Source organism: Lemur catta, chromosome 1 (genome assembly GCF_020740605.2).
Source record: "Lemur catta isolate mLemCat1 chromosome 1, mLemCat1.pri, whole genome shotgun sequence".
Taxonomy (NCBI): Eukaryota; Metazoa; Chordata; class Mammalia; order Primates; family Lemuridae; genus Lemur; species Lemur catta.
Window position 1 is genome coordinate 78,608,129 of NC_059128.1, and position 19,606 is coordinate 78,627,734.

At 36.7% G+C, this 19,606-nt stretch overlaps 1 protein-coding gene across 5 annotated transcripts in view; it reads right to left on the reverse strand.

Moving 5' to 3' along the window:
• The window catches only part of SPG11 (SPG11 vesicle trafficking associated, spatacsin), a 74,736-nt gene extending 55,142 nt beyond the window's left edge, over positions 1-19,594 (reverse strand). For 4 of the 5 annotated variants that reach the window (XM_045528068.1, XM_045528070.1, XM_045528072.1 and 1 more), the window contains exons 1-7: positions 19,317-19,594; positions 17,568-17,752; positions 16,221-16,445; positions 14,694-14,895; positions 9,425-9,562; positions 8,799-9,247; positions 7,426-7,571 (exon numbers count right to left, since the gene is read on the reverse strand). In XM_045528068.1, the coding sequence (XP_045384024.1) occupies positions 7,426-7,571; positions 8,799-9,247; positions 9,425-9,562; positions 14,694-14,895; positions 16,221-16,445; positions 17,568-17,752; positions 19,317-19,573 (1,602 nt within the window). In that variant the 5' untranslated portion in view covers positions 19,574-19,594. Of the gene's footprint in view, positions 1-7,425; positions 7,572-8,798; positions 9,248-9,424; positions 9,563-14,693; positions 14,896-16,220; positions 16,446-17,567; positions 17,753-19,316 lie in introns of those variants that run through there. The other variant, XM_045528071.1, reaches the window with a different exon arrangement.
• Positions 19,595-19,606: the final 12 nt, after the last annotated feature.

Consider the following 19,606-nt stretch of genomic DNA (forward strand, 5'->3'; position numbering starts at 1 on the left):
AAAAAGAAAAACTTTTAAAAATAGAAGCAAGCTTATAGAGTAAGGATGTAAAGAAAAATATCTTTGTACAGCTATATAATGTGTTTGTGTTTTAAGCTAAGTGTTATTACAAAAGAGTCAAAAAGTTTAAACAATTTAGAAGTTTATAAAGTAAAAAAGTTACAGTAAGCTAATTTATAATTGAAGAAAACCTTATTCTATAAATTTAGTGTAGCCTAAGTAAGTGTACAGTATTTATGAATTCTACAGTAGTGTACAGTAATGTCCAAGACTTTCACATTCACTATCACTCACTCACTGAATCATCCAGAGCAACTTCCAGTCCTGTAAGCTCCATTTATAGTCTATGCAAGTGTATGTTTTTAAAAATATTTTTTACCATATTTTTACTGTACCTTTTTTATGTTTAGATACACAAATACTCACCATTGTGTTACAACTGCCTACAGCTTTCAGTACAGGAACATGCTGTACAGGTTTGTGGTTTAAGAGCAATAGGCTATACCATATAGCATAGTGTATAAGCACACTCTATGATGTTTGCATGAAAAAAATCACCTAGCAATGTACTGCTCAGATGATGCATGACTATACTTACGAGGCTATAAACTAAGGCTCAACAAATTTTAAAGAACTAGTATGATACAGACAAATATTTTTCAATTGAGGGCCATTAGTGTGACATAAATCACAGTGAAACTGCAGAACACCAAAAACAAAAAGATCACCAAAAAAAGCCTGAGGGTAGGAAAAAAAAGAAATAATATTTGATTTATCAGTGAAAATGGGATCTAGAAGATAGTAGAAATATGTTGAAAGGAAATAACAAGCTACCTAAAATTCTAAACCCAACGAAAACATCTTTCAAGAATTATAGCAAAATCTTGGACAACATGGTGTACTGCAAAAAAAAAAAGAACCCCTCCCCCCGAACAAAACAACCCAAAAAGAATTACAGCAAAATAGACATCATTACTTAGATTTAAAACTAAGTTTAGCACCAGTCAAACCCTTACCAAAGGAGACTCTAATGATACACTTCAGGCAAATGAAGGGATAAAATAAGAGAAATGAAGAGAAAAAAAAATGTATGATATCTATGTAAAAGGAAATTAATCTAAATACACAATAATAATGTCTAATGTAGTTTAAAAAATTAAACAACATAAATAGGGTAAGGGTAAATGAATTTAAAGTAATCAATAGATTTGCGTTATCCAAAACAAAAACTTATTAACTTTAGATTTAATAATTTAAATATCTACATTATAATTCTAAGGATAGCCTCTAAAAGAACAGAAACTGAATATTTAATTTCCAACCTCATAGAGGGCACAAGGGAGCTTCTGGAGCGTTTATAATGTTTTATTTCCTGACCTGGGTGGTAGTTACAAGAGTTTTTGCTTAATAATTATTTGTTAAACTGTATTCTACCATATCTTATATTTCACAATAAAAATGTAAAAATCAATTAATGTGGTTCATTATAATAACAGATTGAAGTACATAATTCATATGATTGTCTCAGTAGATACAAGCATACAATAAAAGTCAATACCCATTCATGATAAAACCTCATAGCTGGGAAAAAGGGAACTTATTTAACCTTATAAAGGGTATCTTAAAACATACACATACACACATAAACACACTCACACACACACACACACACACACAGAGCAACCATACTTAATACTGAGACATTACAGGTATTCTTTTTTAAAATCAGGACTAAGATAAAGATTACTTCTGGGTGATATTACACTAGAGGTCCTAACAGTACAATAAGAAAAAGAAGTAAGGGGTATAGGAATTTAAAGAGAAGAAACAAAACTATATTATTTTGATGCTCTATGTACATTAATTATATAGAAAGTTCAGTAAAATCTAACATATGATTCAGAGATAGGCTTTGTCCAAAAAAATTCTAACAGATGAATTAAGATTGATTTAATCAATTTGCTGGATACAAGAATCAATGCATAAAAGTTAATTTTATTTCCTTATACTGGAAAAAATGTTATTTTAAAATACACTATTTATAATAAATAATATATATAGTATTTAAGTATACACATACAATACACACATACATATACACGACGAACACATACACCAAGAATGAAGCTAACAAATGATGTCAAGCTTTTAATGGAAAAATTGTAATGTTTTATTGAAAAACATTAATGAAGACCTAAAAAAAATATAGACAGGACTATATTTATGGATTGGAAGATTCAATATCCTAAAGATGTCATTCCCTTCCAACTTGATATATAGGTTTAATGTAATTCTAATCAAAATCCTAACAATTTTTCATGAAATTTGACAAGCTGATCTGAAAATATCAGGATTAAAAGAAAGAGAACAGGCACTCCAAAGGAGAACAAGGTGAGGGAATTTGCCCTTATTTACATTCTATATAATTAAGACAGGATGGAACTGGCCCAAGGATAGACAAAGATCTATGGTATAGAGAATTGAGAGCCCAGAAACAAAACTCATGCATATATGGAAATTTGATATGTGACACACAAGACATTTTAAATCAGTGGTAAAAGGGAGAACGTTTCAAAAAACGGTGCTGAGGCCGGGCGTGGTGGCTCACATCTGTAATCCTAGCACTCTGGGAGGCCAAGGCAGGAGGATCGCTCAAGGTCAGGAGTTCAAGACGAGCCTGAGCGAGAGTGAGACCTTGTCTCTATTAAAAATAGAAAGAAATTATCTGAACAACTAAAAACATATATAGAAAAAATTAACCAGGCATGGTGGCATGTGCCTGTAGTCACAGCTACTCGGGAGGCTGAGGCAGAAGGATTGCGTGAGCCCAGGAGTTTGAGGTTGCTGTGAGCTAGGCTGACGCCATGGCACTCTAGCCTGGGCAACAGAGTGAGACTCTGTCTCAAAAAAAAAACAGTGCTGAGACAAATGGTTTCAATATGGGAAAAAATATAAACAGTCTACACCATGTATAAATATAAGTTCCAAATGGATAAAGGACTTAAAAGTGAAAATCACAATTTAAAAACCTTTAAGAAAAAATATAAAAACATCTTTACGACCTCAGGATAGAAGTCACAAACACCATTAGTCACAAGGAAAAAGACTGATTATTGAACTATATTAAAATTAAGAACTATATTAAAGACCCCATGAAGAAAGTATTTAATAAAAAGACAAGCTATAGCCTATAACATATCTACTACACACACAACAGGATTGGTATCTAGAATGTATCAAACATTGAAGACCAATAAGGAAAAGACAAACACCACCTCCTCCAAAAAAAATGAGCAAAAAACTTAGTCACTTTTCAAAAGAAATCCAAATATCATATACATATACACACAAAGATGTTCAACCTTAATCATCAGGAAAATGCAAAGTGAAACCCATCATACTATCAGATTGGAAAAAAATTTTCAAATCTGACCATACTAGTGTTGGCAAAGACATGCAACAGTCAGAACTCACATACATTGCTGGAGAGAGCATAAACTGATAAAACAATTTTGGAAAACTAGAGCATTATCTGGTAAAATTAAAGATGTGCATGCCCTATGATCCAGCAATTCTACAACCACTGAAGAGAAACTCTTGCACATGTGCCACAGTAGGTATGTAAAAAACTTTATAGCAATACTGCTTATAATAGCAAAAAACTGGAAACAAAGTTGTATAAACATGTATTTATACAATGGGATACTACACAGGGGTGAAACTGAGTGAACTGTATACACATGAACATGGATGAATCACTCATGCCGAGTGAGGGGAAAAAAAGCAAGTCTCAAAAGAATATATATGATTCCATTTTATACAAAATTCAACAACAGCCAAAACTAAATAGCATTATTTGGGGGCACATTTATATGGAGTAAAACAAAGAAAATCATGGGAATGGTTAAAAATTTCAGAATGGTGGTTAACTCTATTGGCTGGGCAAGGTAAACGAATAGGATCGGGGAAAGGCACACATTTACAGATACTCATGATATTCTATTTCTTGCCTTGATGGTGAGTATAAGAATATTTGTTTCATTATTATTGCTATTGTTACCACCTAAAATATACAATATTCACTCATTTTTATGTCAGGAAAGAGTAAGGCCAAAACAATGTTTATACAATATGCAATACTAATTAAATTCACATACAGACACATACACTGTATAAGGGGTGAGGCTCTGGAGTTATACTGCCTGAGTTAAAATCCTGATGTTACCATTTTATGCACATGTACTGCTGAATTAGATTTCATAACCTCTCTAGGCTTCAGTTTCCTCATCTATAAAATGGGGATAACAGTATTTACCTATAGAGTTAATATGAAGATTAATAACACTTGCTTATTATTAATATTAATACATAGGAAAAACAATTATAAGGAAATAACCCCCATATGGTAAACATGATTATTTCTGGATGGTAGATTTATCAGCAACTTAAATATTTTTTCTATAATGATACCTTGAAATATATAAGTTTTTCAACAAATAGTGCTGGAACAATTGAATATCTACAAGCAAAGGAAAGAAGTTGGATCCCTTCCTAATACCATACAAAAAATTAACTCAAAATGCATTGTAAACCTAACTGTAGGAGCTAAAACCATGAAACTCATAAGAGTAAATCTCTGTGACCTCAGATCAGGCAATGGTTTCTTAGATATGACACCAAAAGCACAAATGACAAAAATGAATAGACTTCATCAGAATTAAAAACTTTTGTGTTTCAAAGGACACTATCAAGAAGGTGAAAAGATAACCCAAAGAATGGGAGAAAATATTTGTAAATCATTATCTAATAAAGGTCTTGCATCTAGAGTATATAAAGAACTCTTTTTTTTTGAGACAGAGTCTGGCTTTGTTGCCCAGGCTAGAGTGAGTGCCGCGGCATCAGCCTAGCTCACAGCAACCTCAAACTCCTGGGCTTAAGCAATCCTACTGCCTCAGCCTCCCAAGTAGCTGGGACTACAGGCATGTGCCACCATGCCCGGCTACTTTTTTGTATATATATTTTTAGTTGGCCAGATAATTTCTTTCTATTTTTAGTAGAGACGGGGTCTCGCTCTTGCTCAGGCTGGTCTCGAACTCCTGACTCGAGCGATCCACCTGCCTCGGCCTCCCAGAGTGCTAGGATTATAGGCGTGAACCACCGTGCCCGGCCTAAGAACTCTTAAAACTCAATATAATAACCCAATTTCAAAAGGAACAAAGTAATTGAATAGATATTTCTCCAAAGAAGGTATACAAATAGCCAATATGCACATGTTTATATGTTTATATATATATTTATTTATTTATTTATTTATTTTTTTTTTTTGAGACAGAGTCTCACTTTGTTGCCCAGGCTAGAGTGAGTGCCGTGGCATCAGCCTAGCTCACAGCAACCTCAAACTCCTGGGCTTTAAGCGATCCTACTGCCTCAGCCTCCCGAGTAGCTGGGATTACAAGCATGTGCCACCATGCCCGGCTAATTTTTTCTATATATATTTTAGTTGGCCAGATAATTTTATTTCTATTTTTAGTAGAGACGGGGTCTCGCTCAGGCTGGTCTTGAACTCCTGACCTCGAGCGATCCGCCCGCCTCGGCCTCCCAGAGGGCTAGGATTACAGGCGTGAGCCACCGCGCCCGGCTGTTTATATATATATTTAAACATAAATATACAAATAGCCAATATGCACATGATCTGTAGTCACCGGGAAAATGCAAATCAAAACCACAATGAGGGCCGGGTGCAGTGGCTCACGCCTGTAATCCCAGCACTATGGGAGGCCGAGGCAAACGGATCGTTTGAGCTCAGGAGTTCGAGATCAGCCTGAGCAAGAGCGAGACCCCGTCTCTACTAAAAATAGAAAGAAATGATTTGGACAGCTAAAAATATATATAGAAAAAATTAGCTGGGCATGGTGGCTCATGGCTGTAGTCCCAGCTACTCGGGAGGCTGAGGCAGGAGGATTGCTTGAGCCCAGGAGTTTGAGGTTGCTGTGAGCAAGGCTGACGCCACAGCACTCACTCTAGCCCAGGCAACAGAGTGAGACTCTGTCTCAAAAAAAAAAAAAAAAAAAAAAACCCACAATGGGACACCATTTCATTTGGATTTCATATCCACTAGGATGGCTATAATCAACAAAGGTAGACAATAATAAATGTTAGCGAAGGTGTGGAGCTAGTAGAATCCTCAATACATTGCCGGTGGGAATGTAAAATGGTGTAGCCACTGTGGAAAAGAGTTCGGAGGTTCCTCAAAAAAGGTTAAGTGACTCACAAATTCCACAGCTAGGTGTATACCCAAGAAAAATGAAGACGTATGTCAACACAAAAACTGGTATAAATGTTCATAATGGCCAAAAAGTGGAAACAACCCAAATGTCCATCAACTGACGAATGGATAAACAAAATGTAGCATATATCTACACAATGGATTATTCAGCCATAAAAAGGAATGATGTACTAGTGACACATGCTGCAACATGGATGAACCTGAAAACATGTTACGTGAAAGAGGCCAGTCACAAAAGGTCACGTTTCATAATTCCATTTATATGAAATGTCCAGAATAGGAAAATCCAGAGTTAGAAAGATTAGTGTTTGGGACTTGGGGATAGCAAGGAATAAGGAGGACTGCTAATGGGTATAGGGTTTCTTTTTGGGGCAATAAAAATGTTCTAGAATTAGATAGTAGTGACTGGTTGCACAACTCTGAATACACTAAAAGCCACTGTATTGTACACTTTAACAGAGTAAATTTTATGGTATGTGATGTATATCTCAATGAAGCTGTCATTAAAAAAAAAACAAACTGGCACATAACATCATCAACTTCAGGGACCATGTAGTATAGCAGAAAGTGCCCCAACTTTGAGTCTACCTTCTGTCTTTATTAGTATGGCTCTGAGCTACTCACTCAACCACTACGAGCCTAAGTTTCTTCATCTGTAAAATGAAAAAAATAAAAACTAACCAATCTATCTCATGTAGTTGTTTTAGGACTAAATTAGATACTGCATATAAAAGAGTTTTATGAACTATAAAATGCTATGTAAATTCAGGTTATTTCTCCTAGAAAGCTGGATTAGAAGAGTAGGGAGCATAAGGTAGGAATAAAAGATCATTCCTGTTCAAACTTTCCACAGCTTGTTTCCACTTCATTTGGTCTCATTAGCTTATTGTTGCCTCCATTTCCTGTATCTTTTTCTTTCTTAAATGATATTGATTATAATCTCATATCTTTCGAAGCCAAAAAGGGTAAACTGCTAACCAGAATTGGAGCAATGAAATAGCTAGACATGAGCACATGGATGGGAAAAAACTAATTCTTTTCACTGCTAGGTTAAATGAATTCTCCCAAATCTTTAGTCAAGTAAGAGTACATGACAGAAAATAATCAAGTAAAGTTCCAAAGACATTTAATTCTGTTACCTCTAATGCATGTATGGGAATTGAGCACCTCCCCCAACCATTGAGATGACAAAGAGAGTCCACAGTGCTGGCACTTCCATGGATCATTAGTCTGTTTAAAAACTCCTCTTGAGTCAAACCAAACAAAATCAGAGAGATTCCATTTTCTACAGGAAAAAATAAAATTAGCTTTAATAAATTATTAGGACTTAAGATTTTAGGATTATGATTTAGGAATTAATTTCTAATTACCTAATACCTTAATATTATAATTACAAATACGTTTACTGGACACCATGTACTATTACGGTATCTAATAAATATTATTGTATATTATTTACTTCAACTAACACATCCTGGTTTTTCAATGTTTTTAAAGAAAAGTTTTGTTTTTGAAACATTGACAAGGCAAACACTAAACAGCACTAAATCTCACACTTCTACTTAATATTACCTTACACAATCAATACTTGGAACTTTTAATTATTTGTAGAGATGTCAGATTTCTGGTTTACTAAATTAAAAAAACGAATAGCATATTCCTGACACACAGAAATACATGATTACCAAAATCTGGGTACTGAAGAAGAAACATATGGTTAGTTCAATCACAGCATTCAATACCTTTGTAGGAGATTATGGAATAAATGCTGACTAAATGCATTGGTGATGGATCGAAATGCCCTATTCCTACAGGGGCCAAGCAGGTGGTGAGAAAAGTGCAAGAAAAACATAACCGGAAATAAAATGGCCCATCTAGGAGAACAACTGAAACTCAACTCCAACCCATAAGCTACTATGCAGGAATGCAGGCTCATATTGTACGAGCGTATCTTTTTTTCAGTAACAGCTGGAAATTCAGATTCTGTGTGAAATCCTCTAATTCTGCATGTTTATAATAAATAAAATATATTTTAAAAGCCTACTATACAAGCCAAACAAAATAAATATTCAGTTCATACATGACCCATGAGCAGCCTGTAACCTCTGCTTTGAAGTCAAATGAAGACTATCTGGGTTAAAAATCAACCTTCCTTTCTCTTAAATTTTCTCTTAGTATCTCAGCATTTAGCTGGGCAGAAATGACCTTAATTAAAAACCAAACATATGAGACACTGTTACTAAAAATAACACCAAATTTCCTCCATGCATAATTATCACTTATTGGTGAGAGAGTAGGCATGTGCAGGCACCAGGGCAACAGAAGTAAAATACAGGGTGTCCCAAAAGTCTCCATACAGAGGAAATATTTTGTAATGAATATTTTGCAAGTAAAGGTACATTTAGCTACAATTTCCCATTCTGCCTATGTATGGAGACATTTAGGACGCCTGGTACATTAAGAAAGCATACCTTTCAGCAATGGATTTCAATCTGACACAAGACATTCTCACCTGTCAAAATGAGGCACAGTTGTTGGTCTTCACTACTATCTACAGGAATACACTTTTTGCCAAGGGAAAAACACTGCATGTCCTGGGTCTCCAAATCCCAGAGGACAATGTTGCAGCCCGTCTTTTCCACTGTCCAAGTAAACAGTACCGTGAATCCTGTCACAGACACACATTTCAACTCGATGGGTTCCTCTTGTTCACTGATGTGCATTATCTTCCATGATCTTCCTGGATCACTGGTCTTGGCATGATCTTTCTGTGGAAAATTGTATTGCCCATCCATTATGTCCTGTGGAATGAAAGCCCAGCTTGGCACACTGGTACTGTGGTTACCAGATTCAGGGGACTCCAAATGCAAAATATCCTGGAACCATGGAGCACAACAGGAAACCTCCAGTTTGGAGCTCTTTATTGTTTCATTTAACGATGATAGCTGTGCTTTCCAAGATCTGGAAGATAGGGTAGCGCTTAACATCTATTACAGTGAAAAGCATTATGTAAAACACTAAACCAGGGTGTGCACATACAAACAAAAAGACCCACCAAGTAAAGATCTTTAAAAGGGATAGTGTCAGCGTGATAAAAAAATGATAATAACAAACTAAATCAAAAGGAGGTTTCTGTACCTATCAACCTGGAAAGAAAACTTGGTCAGTTTCATGTTGTAGTCAGAGTTAACAGGATCATCTTCATCTATCCCCTTCGGTCCTTGAATTGGAAGGTCTTCTAGCAGTCTTTCACACAGCAGGTGTCCTGGGTATTGCCTACATTTAAAAATAATGATAGCCATAGTGAAAAATGATGATTAAACCCAAATATGTGTTACTCTTGCTCCTATTAAAAATAAGGGCACAGAGAAGGAACAATATAGACAGCAAATTCCCGTGAATGGAACTCCTTATCTCCCTTGCTTACACCACAGTGACAAAGTCAATCTCAAGAATTTAACTTTATAAAGGTGGTTAACTTAAAGAGCACTTATTGTCTACTATTTTCCAGGTGTTGTGCTAAACACTTTACACAATCTTATTTAAGCCTCTGAACAACCCTGAGGTAAATATACTCATAGACACATTTTATAGATACAGAAACTAAGGCTCAGAGAAACTTTGAATAAGATCATTGTGACCATAAAGCCCAGATTTTTAATCACTTACTATCCTACCACCACAAAGTAAGACTTAGGCTGAGAGCAAAGGAATGCATAAGAACTAGAAATCAAAGTATGCATGTGGGTAAAGGTGGGAAAGCATATGTAGAAGGAGGGCTGTGGCAATTGAAAAACAACGGCGGCCAGAGTGGCCAAGGCATAGTGAATGAGAAGTAAGGTGGAATGAGATACGACTGGAAAGATGGTTCAGGCCTTCTGGGCTAAAGAAATGATAAATGCCTGAGATGATGGATACCCCGATTACCCCGATTTGATTAATACACATTGTAAACCTGTACCAAAACATCACAGGTACCCCTATTATGTACCCACAATAATTATTTTTTTTTTAAAAAAAAAGAATGTTTAACTTTTGGCCAGGTGCAGTGGCTCACGCTTATAATCCTAGCACTTTGGGAGGCTGAGGCAGGAGGATTGTTGGAGCCCAGGAGCTCAAGACCAGCCTGGGCAACATAGCAAGACCCTGTCCCTACAAAACAAAACAAAATTAGCTGGGTGACGTGGGGTATGTATGCCTGTAGTTTCATCTACTCGGGAGGCTGGGACAGGAGAATCACTTGAGCCCAGGAGTTTGAGGTTACAAGTGAGCTGTGATTGTGCCACTGCACTCTAGCCTAGGCAACAGATCTTGAGGAGAAAAAGGAATCTAAGGAAGGGTTTTCAGCAGAAAAGCAATATGATCATATGCAGAAAAGTAGCTAGTGGGGAGAAGGGGAAGCATTCAATCTTCTTCAATGAAATTATTAAATATTAATCTTTTAACAATTTGAAGGTAATGTGTTGACATAACATGCATGAGGGCAATGACAAAAAGAAGTTAGAGAAGGCAGGGTGAGAATGAGAAGAGAGGCTGCATGAGAAGGTAGTTCCCCCATCAAAAAATGTAGATACCCTGCCCTAGATATTAATGCCGGGCTACACCTCTGATAATATATGCATTTTAACAACATTACTTTGGCTACTAAATGGAGGATGGATTTGAGGGAGTAAGAAGAGACCTGGGGAGACTAATTTGGAGGCTGTTAAGGTAGTTCAGGTAAGAGATGATAGTGGCGTAGATTAATGACAGAGGGGTTGAGTAAAGCAGACAGATTAAAGAAACATTTAGGCAGTAGAATAGCCAGGACCTGGTGCTTAACTGGATCTGGATCTAATACCAAAAAGAGGGTGGAGATAGAGCAGTCGCCCCTTATCCTTGGGGGATATATTTTAAGACCTCTAGTGGGTGCCTGAAACCTCAGATAATACTGAACCCTATATATACAGTTCATCCTTAAACAACACATGTGTGGACATTGCAGGTCCACTCATATGCAGATTTTTTTCAATAAATATATTGGAAAATTTTTGGAGATTTGCAACAATTTGTAAACTCAGATGAATTGTATAGCTTAGAAACATCAAAAAACTTAAGAAAAAACTATGTCAAGAATGCATAAAATATGTGTAATATTAGTCTATTTTATCATTTACTACCATAAAATATGCTCAAATCTATTATAGAAAGTTAAAGTTTATCAAAACTTACACAAACACAGACCATATATGGTGCCATTCACAGTCAAAAGAAATGTAAACAAATGTAAAGATGCAGTATTAAATCATAACTACATAAATTAACTGTAACATATATTGTACTGCTGTAATAATTTCACAGCCACCTCCTATTGCTATTGCGGTGAGATCAAGTGTTTGAAGTTACCGCTTAAAATGCTATGTGACACTAATCATTTCCATGTTAGCAGCTCCTCTCTCCAGTAAATTACATATTGCAGTAAAAAGTGAACTCTCACAGTTCTCAAGTATTTTTCATCATGTTTAGTGCCCTACTGTAAAACCCTGAATACCACCATGGGACCCATACAAAATGCCACTAGAGATGCTGAAAGTGCTCCCAAAAAGCAGAGAAAAGTCATGACATCACAAGAAAAAGTTGACTTGCTGGATATGTACTGTAGATTGACGTTTGCAACTGCAATTGGCTCCCATTTCAGACAGATGATTGATTCATCTTGTTAACAGATGACATAAACATACGGTATCAATAAACACAGTAATGTAAACGTGTTTTCTCTTCCTTATGATTTTCTTAATAACATTTTCTTTTCTCTAGCTTACTTTATTGTAAGAATAGAGTATGTAATATATGTAACATATAGGATATGTGTTGACTGTTTATGTTATTGTTAAGGCTTCCAGTCAACAGTAGGCTATTAGTTGTTTTGGGGGAGTCAAGTTACACGCAGATTTTCAATTGTGCAGGGGTTGGCACCCCGAGCCCTCAAGTTATTCAAGGGTCAACTGTGCGATGTTTTTTCCTGTGCATACATACCTATGAAAAGTTTAATTTAAAAATCTGGCACAATAAGATTAACAACAATTAATAATAAAACAACTATAACAATATACTGTAATAAAAGTTATCCAAATGAAGTCTCTCTCTAAATATCTTAGTGTATGTAATATTTTTGGACAGCAGTTGACTGCGAGAAACAAACTGGAAAGCAAAACCACAGGTAAGGGGAGACTACTGTATAGAAAAGAGAAGAAATACAGAAAGGTCCCTGAGAAGTGAAGGAATGGGATCTAGTGCACACACAGAGGGATGGGCCTTCATAGCAAGAGGGGAACTGAGAAACCAATGGAAATCCCATTAGATGGGTTCTACTTCCTTTATAAAGCAGAAGGAAAGGTCATCTAAGAAAAGCTGGGAATAAAGAAATGAATGGAGGTTTGAAGAAAATAAAGAAGGTTTAAAAATACTGTTGTAAAGAATAGACTCATGAAAAATCATTGTCCAATTTCCATGGAATATTGAGAGACCAACTGAAGATGGTGAATGTAAAACAGTGGTATCAATTCTCCTTTGTAGTATTCTCACAAGTGCTCAGTTCCTTGACAGTAGGCACTGAGAATGCAGAATAAAGGTTTCATTCAGGGTTGAGATTTTGCCAGAACAAATTGGAAAGAGAGGGAAATGAACGGGGGCAGGGAATGGAGAATGGAAGGTCGATGGATTGGAAATTCCAGTGAGGTCAGATGACAAGTGAAGTGTGGTATTTGAGTAAGCTGGAAAGTTTGGGAAGTTGTGATCAGAGAGTGAGAGGTGTAGAGTAGCAATTTTGGGGGAGGAGCAATTTCAAATACTGATAAAACCCAGGGTATGACTATGGGAGTGGACAGCTAAGGCAAATTGAAAAAAAAGTCACTGATAATGAAATGAAAAAAATAAACCACAAATTTTTGTTCTCAAAGAGCTTATATACTCTATGGGAAACATGCAAAAAGCTGGGAAATAATATAAGACTATATGACTAAGTGCTAAACTGTGGTTCAAAGCAGAAGTGCTACAAAAGTTCAAAGAAGAGAAAAATTATGAAAAGAGTATAAAATTACAGATGGAAAGAGTAGCTCAATAGGCTTTCCTCCTCCCTCCTTAGCAAACTGTTTTCCAACTGGATGATCAAAAGATAACTACACATACAAGGTATGTTCCATCAGTAAAAATGGTCTACTGATAAACAAGAACACAATCTGAGAATGTGCTAATCATCCCTGTTAAAAGTTTTTTGAAAAACATTAAAAGGTCTTTTAAAGCAAATGAAAACATCACAGCTGTAAAGAGTTCTGGTGAATAAATAAAGAGGAATTTATCCTTTCTTGTAATACAAATAATAAACAATAAAACTCATCAAAAAGCATTCCTAGCTATTCAAGGATTTAGTAGAGCCAAAAATCCTAAGGGTTTTCAATGGAAGTCATAAATGAGACTGGCTTGCTTTCTTCCCTTCCTATTTCTCTCTTTCAACAGAATCTCACTCCATCATGGCCCAGGGTAGAGTGCAATGGCATCTGCAACCTCAAACTTCTGGGCTCAAGCGATCCTCCTCCCTCAGCCTCCTCAGTAGCTAGGACTCTAGGCACATGCCACCTCGCCCACCTAATTTTTTTTCTATTTTTGGTACAGACAGGGTCTCACTCTTGCTCAGGTTGGTCCTGAACTCCTGACCTCAAGCAGTTCTCCCACCTCAGCCTCCCAATGTGCTATGATTACAGGCGTGATGCACTGAACCCGGTGTAGCCTACTTTTAGATAAGCAAGTTGCAATGAATAGGCTGCTGTGCCACACACCCCTCTCAAACATCATAAAATTAGAAGCAACCAGAATACCTAAATCAAAAAGTAACACAAACACGCACTCAGTGATTACTAATATATTTAGACAACCACAAGTTCAGGACCTCCAAGGGAAATCCTCAGCTGCAGAAAGCTAGCTGAATACATCTTGTCAAGGTCCTTTAAGAGAAGAGTGATCCCCAAGGCAGCCAGGACCACAAGCCACAAAAGCAGCAATTCTAACACACGGTAAATCTCATTTCTCTCCTAATATGGAGCACAAGGTGAGTGAATTGAAAAGCCAAAGGCTTTTAAAATTGTGTGATCTTGATTGCTTCTATTTATGCGATATAACCCACATATAACATATTATGTAAATCAAAATCAAAACTTTGATGTACATGCAGAAATACATAGGAGGCCAGTGGTAATTTGTATGCATTATTATACAGTAACAACCTCACTATGTAATAGCTAGAACATTATCTAACTAAATAGAAAAAGAAAATTGGTTAAAAATTAAAAAAACTAATAAGTACATTTTTAACTTCTTGTGGCTCTAATTATTAATATTTACCTCAAATTAGAAACTGCAGTAATCTACGTACCTGAAATACAAATTTAAGTTAAGAGCAATTGCAGAGTTGGAGTTGCTGACAATCACCACAACATCCAGGTCTTGAGACACTTTCAGTGAAGTAAAAGAAGAAATCTTGGCTGGCTCCTGTTGCTGCTCATTACACATATCTTCCTGGTGAAGTACTAAATCCACATGAGCTACATGTGTACCATTCACAATGTCAAAAATGTCTTTGAGTTAGAGTTAAAGAAAATGTCAGTTTTATAACTATGCCTAACCATTTAAAACACAGGACAGGATAGAGCTATAGACTGTATTGCTCTAACCTTGTAGGTATAATTAGAAATTGAGGCAAACCCCATCATAATAACCAGATGACTATGAAGTTGGTGGCACAATAAACAACCTGATACAGAGTTCATTCAACAATACTTGCTGAAGATCCATCCTGTGCCTAACACACTACTATTTTCCAATAGTGCCATCCAAGAGATTAGGTGAAACTAATTTTAATATATTTTATATAACCAATACCATATATCCAAAATATTATCATTTCAACATGTAATGAATATAAAAATTGGCATATTCTTTTTCTGATATAAGTATTCAAAATATGGTATTTTACACTTACAGCACGTCTTAATTTGGATACTAAATTTTCACTGGAATTACCTGATCTGCATTTAAATTTTGTAAAATTTATAGCTGAAAGTCAGAAATAAAATTGTTCCAAATATACTTAAAAGTTCTCCAATAACTGAATTGAGTATCAGCTTTTAAATATAAAGTAATTAAAGAAAATTAAGAATTCGGTTTCCAAGTTATGCTAGCTAATTTCAAGTGCTCAATAGCCATATACACCTAGTGCCTACTATGTTGGAAAGCACAGTTCTATAACCTGGCAACAAAAATTAAGTTAATCTAGTATTTACAATATTTTTACAAAATGATACACCTAAAATATAAAAACCATTCTTTTAGCTCAGAAATAAAAGTCCCAAAATCATATAAGGGGTCATTTTTCAAATCTTCAAAATAATTTTGCTGATGACCTATAGATCTGATAGAGACAAAGGACCCACAATATTTTCCAAAAACAAATTAACAATGGTTAAGCAAACCATTTGTTAACATGATGGAATCACCATTAGAGATAAGAGGTGGATTATATTCATATATAAAAAAATATGAATCACATCATAAGCAGTCATTTCAATCCTTCCTGGAACAAGCACCATAGCAGATATTCAATAAGTACACTTTGAATAAATAGGTAATGCAGGGCACATACAATTTTAAAAGAACATGAATACATATGGATAAGATGATAATGACTATGAAAATTATGTATATACTAGAAATTATTCAAACAGAATATACAGTAATATAGTTGAGTATTTTAAGTTTATGAGGATCTTTTTCCCTGCAAACTTTTACAGAATTTTACAGAAAAACTAATCCCAGCCCCCAAATCTAAAAACCTAAAAAGGCTCATCTTTCTAGGTATTCTCTTCCTCTACAGTACAATAAACATCTTTACTGCCAAGGATACAGATCCAACCTAAGCTACTCAAAACAAAAAGAATTTCTCTGCAGAGCTGTGCATCAACAATCACGTCCACTGCCTGTGCAGGCAAGGGTAATGTGAAACAATTGAGTACTCTAATTTCAACATCTCTTTCAGGAAAAATAATGCATAGGATAATACATTTGTTGATCAACAATAATGATGTGTTATTGTGAAATGACAGAATTCTCAAAGACAGTAAGGAAATACCTACAAAACAAAAGGATATTATTTCAAATACCTGGTCACAATTTTACAATTGGTAAATTTGATTTTATACACATAACACAAATAGGTAAAACAAAAAAGAAATTGCACTTAGTCCAACTCTAAGCAGTTTCTATTCAGACCCACCTAAGTAAATGGTTATTGGGAGGTGAGAAAAAGGATGAATAAAGATGGCCCACTCTGATTCCTTCTGTTTATGGCCAAAATCTCACAGCACACCAGAAGTAAGATTCAAAAAAGCCAGCTTATCCATGTGACCCCACAAGAACAATCAGATTTTTTTTTTTTTGAGACAGAGTCTTGTTCTGTCACCCTGGGAAGAGTGCAGTGGCATCATCATAGCTCACCGGAACTTCAAACTCCTGCACTCAAGTGATCCTCTTGCCTCAGCCTCTCCAGTAGGTGGAACTACAGGCATGGCTAGTTTTTTTATTTTTAGTAGAGATGGGGTCCTGCTCTTGCTCAGGCTGGTCTCCTGACCTGAAACAATCCTCCCACACTGGTCTCCCAGAGTGCTAGGATTACAGGTGTGAGCCACTGAACCTGGCCAGATTTTTTTTTTTTTTTTAAAGAAAAAGAAGGAACCTTATAATCAAGGATGGAGAGTATGTCAGTGCCTTACAAATAGAAGCCTGAGTGCTCTGATTTCTGCTCCCTGCAGACATCAGGACAGGACACAGTCAACAACTCCGTAACCAGTCTATATCAACACTGTCCAACAGAAATATAATGTGAGCCACATATGTAATTTTAAGTTTTCTAGTAGCCATTGAAAAGAAACAGGCAAAATTCATTCTAATATATAATTTAGCTCATATCTGAAATATTTCAACATGTAATTAATAAAAAAAGTTAAAATATTTTACTTTATTAGTAATAAGTCTTCAAAATCTGATTATGTACGTGATACTTAAAGTACATCTTAATTCATATTAACCACATTTCAGGTGCTCAATAGCCCCATGTGACTAGTGACTACTATACTGGGCAATGTAGACCTCCCTCCCTGATTTCACCTCTACGAGAACTTGTCCTGAAATATATAAAATTATATGACAATGTCACAAATTTAAACATGCTGAAAGACCACCTGTAGATACTTACTGATACCTTGATCTTCAATGAGCTTTTGCAATGTCTCCCTACCGTAGCTATACAAAATGGTTGCATCACATCGTCCATCTTTTAAATTAAACTCATAGATGAGCAGTTCATAATTTTCACTAAGAGCAAGCAGTTTGGGCTTGTCAGTTGGTGTACTGCTGTTATGAGAATCCTCCCATACAAACCTAAGAAAAAAGATTAGATTATATTCCATATCCACAATAACATTTACCCACAATGGTGGGGCAGAAGGGCACAATGAGTAGAGAACAGTTTAGCTAACCTGGTAGCATTAATTCTACACTCCAACCTAAGAGAACGTAAACTGCTCTAGGACTTCCCTCTTCTTCCCCCTCTCTTCCCCACTGCTTTCACTTCTGCCCCTTTACGCTAACACAAAAATATAGCACTGAGTGGTAAAAAGGGGGCTCAGAGCAACAAATGATGGCTCCTTTTATTCATCTTTTTAATATTTTTTTTTTTTGGTAGAGATGAGGATCTATGCTGCCCAGGTTGGTCTCTGACTCCTGGGCTCCAATGATCTTCCCACCTGGGCCTCCCAAAGTGCTGGGATTACAGGAGTGAACCACTACACTTGGTTATTCCTTCATCTTAAATCCTGATTGGTATGTTTAAAGGAACTGTCATGATCAAGGATAAGTATTAACAATCAAATATGTATTATTTATGAGGTGGTGCTCACAATTAACAAAATAAGCTTTTGCTAACTTAAATGTTTTCAAAGCCTTTAAAAAAAGAAAGTATTTGCATTTACAGACTTTGAAGACTCAAATGGTATAGTATAGAGCACATCTGTCTAATGGAATTGTCTGTGATGCTAGAAATGTTCTACATCAGTGCTGTTATCCCACCAGGAGATTCCAAAGTAAGACACCCTTTGGCTAATCAGTCTTAAAGAGAAGATAATTTCTGCAATATTTTCTATTATTTGCAGTGAGCTATGATGACACTACTGCACTCTAGCTGGGGCAACAGAGAGAGGTCCTGTCTCAGGATAGAAAAAAAAAATATATATATATATATATATACGTATATATAAAAAAATTCAAAAGAACGCAAATACTCAGACAGCACTCCCAAACTTTATGATGTAAAACTGTAAGTCTTGGATGGAGAATTACAGAAGCGCAAAGTAATCCATTATTGTAATTGTCTTCCCAAATCATGTGCGTCTCACATATAAGAATTGTGTCTCTCTCAACTTTTTAGGCACTTCTCCTAGGTAACAGTAGGCACATAATAAATATTTGTTGAATGAATAAGTGAACGGACAAACGGAACTCTGTCCTTGAAGAACGCCTGTATGTGAAGGAAAACGCTATTCGTTTCAAGGACAAGAAAAAGGTTATCAGAATGCTTCAAAGTTTAGGTGTCAGCTGGGGATCATCTATAACTGATTCAATTGAAAGAAGAAAATGGGTGTGACACTCGGCACCGTGTCATCCTACGTTTAACGAAAGAGTCAGCGACTAAGCTGGGATCCATTTCGGGTTCGCGGCAGCCGGCAGAGAAGCGAGATACCGTCTCCGCCCACCCAAAACAGGGACGCAGGGGTGTGGGAATGCAACAAGGCGAGCGCTCCACCTCCGGCTAGAGAAAAAGTTCTGAGAAGGAACCGGGCTTGCCCTTGAGGCGTTTTCCGCAGCTGTCACCCCTCTCCCGCCACCCATATACCTGGAAGGAGCGCCAAACTCCCCTCACACCGCCCTGGTCTCCCTCAGCACTTACTGCTGGAAAGGGCCCTCGAGGCAACAGCCACCCCCGCCCCGGCCGCCAGGCGTTAAGGAAAGCACTTGGAGGCTGCCCGCAGCCGTCAGGCTCCCTAGAGCCTCCTGTTCTCTGTGCAGCTGCGCCCGAGATCCCAGCTGCCCCATCGCCTCGGCGGGGACCGACACCAACAACATGGGCAGAATCCGCTCCATGGCCGCGGGGCGGCCACTACTGCCAGCAGCAGGAGCGCCCCGAGCCCCCTCCTCCGCAGCCATCTTGGCCGGGCCGTTCCTTCCGGTCACCTGCGA